Source organism: Sinocyclocheilus grahami, unplaced genomic scaffold (genome assembly GCF_001515645.1).
Source record: "Sinocyclocheilus grahami isolate Dianchi unplaced genomic scaffold, SAMN03320097.WGS_v1.1 scaffold349.1, whole genome shotgun sequence".
NCBI lineage: Eukaryota > Metazoa > Chordata > Actinopteri > Cypriniformes > Cyprinidae > Sinocyclocheilus > Sinocyclocheilus grahami.
This window is the reverse complement of record NW_015505528.1, coordinates 72,409-80,351: the sequence shown is the minus strand read 5'-3', so window position 1 is coordinate 80,351 and position 7,943 is coordinate 72,409. Positions and strand designations below refer to the sequence as shown.

General features: G+C 40.3%; 1 protein-coding gene across 1 annotated transcript; it reads left to right on the top strand.

Moving 5' to 3' along the window:
* Positions 1 to 245: 245 nt before the first annotated feature.
* LOC107548516 (7SK snRNA methylphosphate capping enzyme-like) lies at positions 246 to 7,286 on the top strand. The gene is made up of 5 exons (XM_016229223.1): positions 246 to 816; positions 1,366 to 3,211; positions 4,266 to 4,523; positions 6,259 to 6,382; positions 6,470 to 7,286. The coding sequence occupies exons 2-5, from the start codon at positions 1,397 to 1,399 to the stop codon at positions 6,520 to 6,522; spliced, it is 2,250 nt and encodes a 749-aa protein (XP_016084709.1). The 5' UTR covers positions 246 to 816; positions 1,366 to 1,396; the 3' UTR covers positions 6,523 to 7,286.
* Positions 7,287 to 7,943: the final 657 nt, after the last annotated feature.

Below are 7,943 nucleotides of genomic sequence, written 5' to 3'. Positions count from 1 at the left end.
CGGGAGGTTTAACGAGGTCGCCGCGCAACTCGTGAGGCGATGACGCCAGTTTAATAACGTTGACTTTTATGAGCAGGCACATACTTAGGGCGCCTAAAAAGTAGAATCTAGGCTAATCCCGCCCTACATATTCCATGATTGGCCAGTGAAACGAGGGTCTCCGGAACACGCGTGTACTATTGGCCGGTTTAGCTGCTCATCACGACGTCATCAGACGCTCGCGCTATATAAAGCACTGAAAGCCCCGTTCCTCATAGCGAGATTCTGCAGCTCGTTAGTAAGTTCAACCGAGTAAGCGCAGTAGTTTAGCTGACCAGTTAGGGGTTAGAAAAATAAACAGAAAACGACCATTGAGATCAGTACTTCCACACAGCCTGCCGATATTCTAAAATAGAATTCGTTTGTGTTTCACTAAGCTTTATTTTAAGGGGCGTGTCCTCTGAATGTATTATTTTGATTGTGAACCTGACGTCAGCGGACAGCTGTGCGTACTGGCGCTTTCAGTGCAGGATGTGCAAGGACAGCAGTCGCTACACTGACCAGGCTGCTGTGGGGGTTTTGTTTCGTCCGCTGGAGAGGGAGGCAGGCACTGGGCTGTGTACCTTTAAGAGAGGGCGGAGAGAGTTAGAGCCCCGGGCTGTGTGTTGAGCGCAGCACTGAGCCTGTTTAGGTATCTCTTCGTTTTCTCTCTTCTGTTTTCTTCGTGCAGATTTTACTGTGTTATGTATTATTCATGAGTGACGCTTGGAGGCGGGGTTTGTACAAAGTATCAATAATAACAGCAGTGTCGAGGAGGCGGGCACGCTGACACTGAAGGTGGGTGGACGTTTTGCAAACGCTGACCTAACATTTACTTTCTTTATGCACACTGACACCAAAGCGTCTGGCAACGTTAAGTTCTGTATATTTTGGGCATGCGGCATTTTCTATGTTTAGTGTAATTAGTCTTTTATAACGGTAGTTATACAAGGTTTTATAACAGTATATTAAATAAATATATCATATATTAATACAATAGTAAATGAGATGTGCACAAATTTGCTAAATTTTAATAAACAATGTAATTTGCCCAAGATTATCACATAAATAAATAGGACCGGACACTACATAGAATCATTTCAGTTGATCTAATAATAAACTTTTTTTTTAAATGTAGTATTTTTCTCTCTCTCAAAATAACCAAATATGATCAGACTGATGTATTAGTATGTCACTAATTAGGATCTTTTAGGCTTTGATCTAAATGGTTAAATTCTAGCAGGAAAACCGTAGCCTACCATGTTTTGAGTAGGTATAGTAATGATTTAGCAAATTCTTTTATGTGCATTTGGCTTTGTGGATGATTGCTTGTTGCTTTCATTTCAGATCCATGTGTCCTCCAGCGTCAGTCTGAAACATGATAGAGATGTCATTTGACAAAGAAACCGTTTTATCTTGTGAGGGGCAAACAGACCCCACTTCCCAACAGCATTCAGAACTTACTAGAAATGATACCAGCGCTCCCCATCCGTCCGGGAACACCACAGTTATAAACCTCAGCGAAGAGGCAGGAAGTGAGACATCACTGGAACACAGAGAGAAAACCACTACCCCAGATAACAATACTCGGAGTGAAAGTGGGGTTGAATTGTCTACAGAAACTCAAAATGGCACCCAGCAGCCCAAACCTCAACTGCAGAAAGTCAATAAGCGCCGCAGCACGATGAGCGCTGGATTCAAACACCCTGGTTATGGTAAACGACGACGGCGTGCCAACTCTGAGAGCGAATCCGTCCTGCCAACCAATTTCCTGCTGGGCGGGAACATTTTTGACCCACTCAACCTTAACAGCCTTTTGGATGAAGAGGTGAACCGGGCTCTCAACGCAGAGACGCCCAAATCCTCGCCATTGCCAGCCAAAAACAGAGACCCTGTAGAGATCCTGATACCAAGAGATATCACAGACCCCCTGAATCTCAACTGCCCCAGTGCAGGGGACAGCAGTCTGTTGGTGTCTCCCCTGAAAAGTGGAGGAGGCAGGCGAAGACATCGGAACAAGCACCATGGAGCGAGCGCTGGAAGAGTTTCAGGTGAAGGAACAGTCGCACAGATGGATTTACCAGAGTCTAATGGCTGTGCAGCAGGACAAGATGAGGGAACAACAACAGTCTCCTTGGCAAACACACTTGTTCCTGAGGACCAACCCCTATTGGACTCTCTTGAGGCTCAGTGTTCAAATAAGGCTAATTTAGCCACAAACGGCAGTGAGGTGAAGGAGAAAACCATTGATATGTCAACCGCACCTTCATCCACAAACCCCACCAACCCTCCATCAAGCAGGCAGCGAAAACGCAGGCGTGCCGGAAACAGATTAGAGAATGCAGACAGTTCTAATAGCATGAGAAATTGGGGTCAGAGATCTGGGAGGCATTTTCAGCCCTCTCACACCCCAGGAACGGGCTCTCGTAGCGGAGCTGCTGAGAGGCCTCAACAGCATCCAAACCATTGGAGGTCGCAGAGCAACAGCAACCAGCTTCCACAACAGACTAAAAAGAAGTTTCAGTATGGCAACTATAACAAATACTATGGTTATAGGAACCCAGGGCTGAGCGAGGATCCTCGGATCCGCGTTATGGATCCCGAGTGGTTCAGAGGGAAGGAGGTATTAGATCTGGGTTGCAACACCGGCCACCTGACTCTATCAATCGCCAAAAATTGGCGACCGGCACGGATTGTGGGCTTGGATATCGACACGGCGCTGATACATGCTGCCTGGCAGAATATACGCCACTACCTTTCTGAGGTTCACACGCAGCAGGCCCGGCGTTCTGGGGAAAATGGGGAGGGGAATCGAGGGGAAGGGAAGGAGATGATTGAGGGGGATTTAGTGGAAGAAAAGAGTCGGAGGAAAGAGAAAGACGAGAGTTTTGTTGTGAATGAGGAGAGGGATGAGAAAAAAACAAAGCATGTGGACGAAGCGAATGAATGCATGGTCGAAAAAGGAATGGAAGTTGGTCGAGAAGAAAGGGAGAATAAAACCACTGAGGCTGATCAGGGAGAAAGGAGTAGGAAAATGGAAGATGAACCATCAGCAGGTCTCCCTGATGGGAAGCGTTCATTCCCTGTCTCGCTCCGGATCTCAAGAGGACCCATAGCTGGCCCCCCTTTGCCTGAGATGATCACAAACAGTCTCCCTCCTGGATATTTCCCTGCCAACGTGACCTTTGTCAAGGTAAGGCTGTTTTTTTTTTTTTCCTTGCTGCTTTTTTATTTGTAATTCATGTTCACTGGACAGGAATGTTTTGCTCCAAAGCTCAATTAAATTGCTGTATCAAGTATGCCTGATGTTATCATCTTTATGCCATATATAAATAATCAGCATTTAACTGAACTGAGCTAAATAAAAACACCATTGTCTTCTGTAAAGCTGCTTCTCAGCTGAAATTGAATTTGTTTCATAATTGATGATTTTTGCAACAATTTATTACTGTAAAGCTGCTTTCTAACAATCTGTATTGTATAAATGTGACTTAATGTAATGTATGTAATCACAATGATATACAATACAACATAAAATATTCATACATTATTCATGCACTCATATTTGAGCAGAATGGCATAGCAGCAAATAATACTAGTTGAGTAGTGAAAAACAATGAATTAATGAAATGTTCTGCACTACACAACAGATACATGCAAGCCTGTTGTTTATATTAGTTTTTAGCTATTAATTTGAATTTTATAAAGCCTTTTCTGTTTAAAGCACATACTTGTCAAGAAGTAATTAATATTTATTTGAATAGTTCCACCTACAAATTAAGTGCAGTAGGCACCTAGAAAGTAGTTGTGCAGCATATGTACTGGTGTCTGATGATCTGTCTTTTATCTGTTGTCCGGTTCTGCTTTTATGTGTACATGCATATACATTCTTATCCAAGAACATTAAAGCATTTAGCTTGAAATGTGGAATGTGAAAACCTTTAGACTTGGAGTGAACCAAGCCACATCCAGGGACAAGAGTGTCATTTGTCTCTTTTGACTTGGGTCAATAAGAAGCCACCCAGGACACCTTAGCATCTGCTTTGCAATGTGATTTTAAAAACACTTTGAACAAATTAGAGACCAAACAGCATTAAGGCAACCACCTTGCACCTTAGCATCTTGGAGGTAACTTATGAAATGGGTGTGACATGGTAACTTTTGATGTGTATGTGTATATAATACTATTAGGCATGCTGCACCTGTCTGTCCGTTTTCATAATCCTCTGTCTGTCTGACCTGCACAGGGGAACTATGTGCTGGAAAGTGATATGTTGCTGCGGACACAAAGGGAAGAGTACGATGTGATCCTGTGTTTGAGTGTGACAAAATGGGTCCATTTGAACTGGGGTGATGCAGGACTCAAACGGCTCTTCCAGAGAGTATACAGGCACCTGCGGCCAGGAGGACTCTTCATTTTGGAGCCCCAGCCCTGGAACTCCCCCCCCCCCCCCCTTTGTTGTAATTGTATCTATTCTGCCAAATGGTCAGACAAAACATTTGATGTTCAAACATTGTGTTAACATGTTTCTCAAATGTGTGTCCTGTGAGCAAAATAGTGATCTGATTTTATTTATAAGGAATTATCTGTGATGCTCATGCACCGTAATTACAATTGCATAATGTTAAGAGTTTAATGTTTTAAAATATACCATTTTGAATATAGAAATATGAAATAAAGTAATTATATAAAATGAAACTTTAAGGGATAATCTCATGATTTACTTACCCTCAGGCCATTGTAGGTGTATATGATTTTCTTCTTTCAGATGAATACAATCGAAGTTATATAAAAAAAAAATGTCCTGGCTCTTCCAAGCTTTATAATGGCAGTGAATAGGGTTTAAGATTTTGAAGCCCAAAAAGCTGTGTCCATACATCATAAAAAGAGCTCCACACAGCTCCAGGGGGTTAATAAAGGCTTTCTTGAAACGAATCAATGCGTTTTTGTAAGAACAATTTCCATATTTAATACTTTGTAAACCTTAATCTCTAGTTTACACTAACTGTCGTACACGTTAACGAGAGAGTGGCAATCCAGTGGATGATTTAGGCATAGTGTAAGCTCCAGAATATTCTAGTCTTGCGAGAACCAAGTTTTGTTTACAGGAGCAAAGGAAGCAATGTTTCCCTTGTTTAGCAAAGAAAAACCAGTCTCCTCTTGGCTTATATCGAAATCCTTCAACATTTTTCTTTACAAATCCTCGTTTTTTTTTACTTCTAATTTGTGGCCGGTGTTTTGCTTTGCCCTCTCCTCTGCGCTTCCGCGTTTGTAACCATGTTTGCTTGCGTCAACCACTGGAACGGCACTCTCTCATGAATATGCATGCAACAATGTTAGCGGAAGCTAGAGATTACGGTTTATAAAGGTGTGTGTTTGTTTTTTTTTATTTATTTTTTTTATATGTAACTTTTCCAAAGATGAGGCCGCAACCAATACATTTTAAACAGGACCCTGGAACAGACAAAAGTGGGCTGTTTCTAGACTTCAAAGGCCTAGTCTCATACTAAGAAGATCAGATGTGGAATGTAGTGCCAAGCCATCTAAACCCTTAAAAACCCTGTAGCAGCATTTTGAACTAAATGTAGACCGTGATCTCCGCTCATCCATAATGAGTTGCAATAATCAAGTCTAGAGGGAAATAAGGCATTTAAAACATACTCCATATTTTTAAATGACAGACTTGATTTTAGTTTACACTCTAAAAAATGCTGGGTTAAATACAACCCAGTGCTGGGTAAAATAGGGACAAACCCAGCAATTGGGTCAAAACAACCCAGTTGCTGAGTTTGTCCCTATTTTACCCAGCACTGGGTTGTATTTAACCCAGCATTTTTAGAGTGTAGCAATAGCCTCAAATCTTGAGGTGACTCAAAGATGACACCACGACAGACTTGAGCAAGAAATGATTAGGTGTTGTTTAGGTGTGATGCAAAGTAAAGTGACCTCAAAACAAGCATGTTATGAAACAAATGCAATAGCAATATATGACACCAATGTTCAGTGTAGTTCATTGTAAGTTAATGGTTTCTAGGAACGTGGCAAAATAATACAAAATTTAACTGACATCACAGGTGTGCATATATCAGTGACTTTGTGCATGCATTATTGAATTTAAAGCTGGAACATACAGTTTAAAAAGTGTAATTAAGCCTTTTGTCACACATTGGGGGATTTTCAAGTTGGGTACTTGTAGTTTAACCACATGCATTTTATTTAATTATTGTTTAATTTCTCAGGAGACCATCTTTAAGAATTACCACAGCATCCGGTTAAAACCGGACCATTTCTCCTCTTACCTGACTACTGAAGTGGGCTTCTCCAGTTATGAGCTCATCGGAACGTCACAGAATTATTCTAGAGGTCAGAGCTTTTGAAAGGCCTTTCAGTTCCTCTCTATAATATTATGATATAATGTAAATGTCTAACCCTCAGTTTGTCTTCTCTTAGGTTTTCAGAGACCAATCTACCTTTTTCACAAAGGACCCTCACCTCAAAAGTGATGCCACCAGTTTAACCACCAACTTTGAGAAGAAAACTGGATTGGATTTTGGATTGGACGGGATTGGATTTTGAAAACAACCAGCATTTGAAGCCACTGGAACTTTAAGCATTTTTCTTTGATGGTAGACTTTCCATATTTTGAACTCTTAAATGAAATCTCATTGGTGCTGAATAAGAGAAATTGTTCCCCTGCCATTAAAAATAAAGGAAAACCCATCGCAATTTTTTTTTCCCAAGGACTCTACTGAAGAATTACAGATGCAAATCAGTTTTCCCTACTGAAGCAAGATGTTTTTACCCTTCATAAACAATGGTCTTGTGAACAAGCACAATGTTGAATCCAATCAAGTCATATAAAAGTAATTTCTAAGCTCCTGTTCAACGCAATTTGTTTTTCATTTGCAATGAAATTCCTAAAATGAAAATTCCTGAGCGACTCTGGCTTCCTTTCTAGCACACAAAACTGGTAAACGACTATCTAGAATTGAAATGTTTGGTGGTTGGGTATGCGAACATTTTTCTTTTCTCAAAAGGAAAGATTAGAGCATGTTCCCAGATGTTCAGTTTTCAGATTTTTGCTGTTTTACTGTTGTATACTAATTTTTTTTTTCTTTACCCTTTGAACAAAGCATTGCTATTAACGGTTCTAGCATCTGTCTGCCCATCAGCCATTTTGCAGCCTGCATGGCTGCCACTTATTAACAAATACACTCTCAGAAAAAAAGGTACAAAAGCTGTCACGGGGGCAGTACCTTTTCAAAAGGCACACCTTTGTACCTAAAGAGTTTATATTGGTACCTTAAAGATACATATAAGTACCTAAAGTGTACCTTTTTGAAAAGGTACTGCCCCGTGACAGCTTTTGTACCTTTTTTTTTTTTTTTTCTGAGAGTGTACCAATGGCTTAATTTTAAGTTCATCAATTATATTGCCTGGTCTAACATGATTGTAATTTTGTCCTTGGCAGTTTTGAAGCTGCAGGTTAGCTGATATGCTATGATAAAGTGTTTACCGATCTAATGTCCTTTTAATAAAAATCCAGAAGGATGTGATTCCTTTTTAGTGTGGTGGGTCATAGAGAATGGTGTTTTGAACTTTTTTTTTTTTTTTTTTTTTTTTTTTTTTTTTTTAAATCTGTTTTGTTCTGATTCTCCAACTGTTAAAGTTTAACAAAAACCGAGGTACATTTTGTAAATTGTTTGTGCAGAGTTCTTGTCACAGCTGAGGTAACCTTGTTGTTGTTCGTTTTATTCCTATTGAAAGGTTTGCACTAAATCGAGAGAATAAATTTGTCTCCCACATTTGTATTTTCTTGTGCAAATGTAAAGTTGGTGTATCTCTGAAAAGGGTTCTTTTCATTCAAAGGACTCCTAGAAATTGAAAAATAAACTACAAAATAACATGAATTTGTTAATGGTTT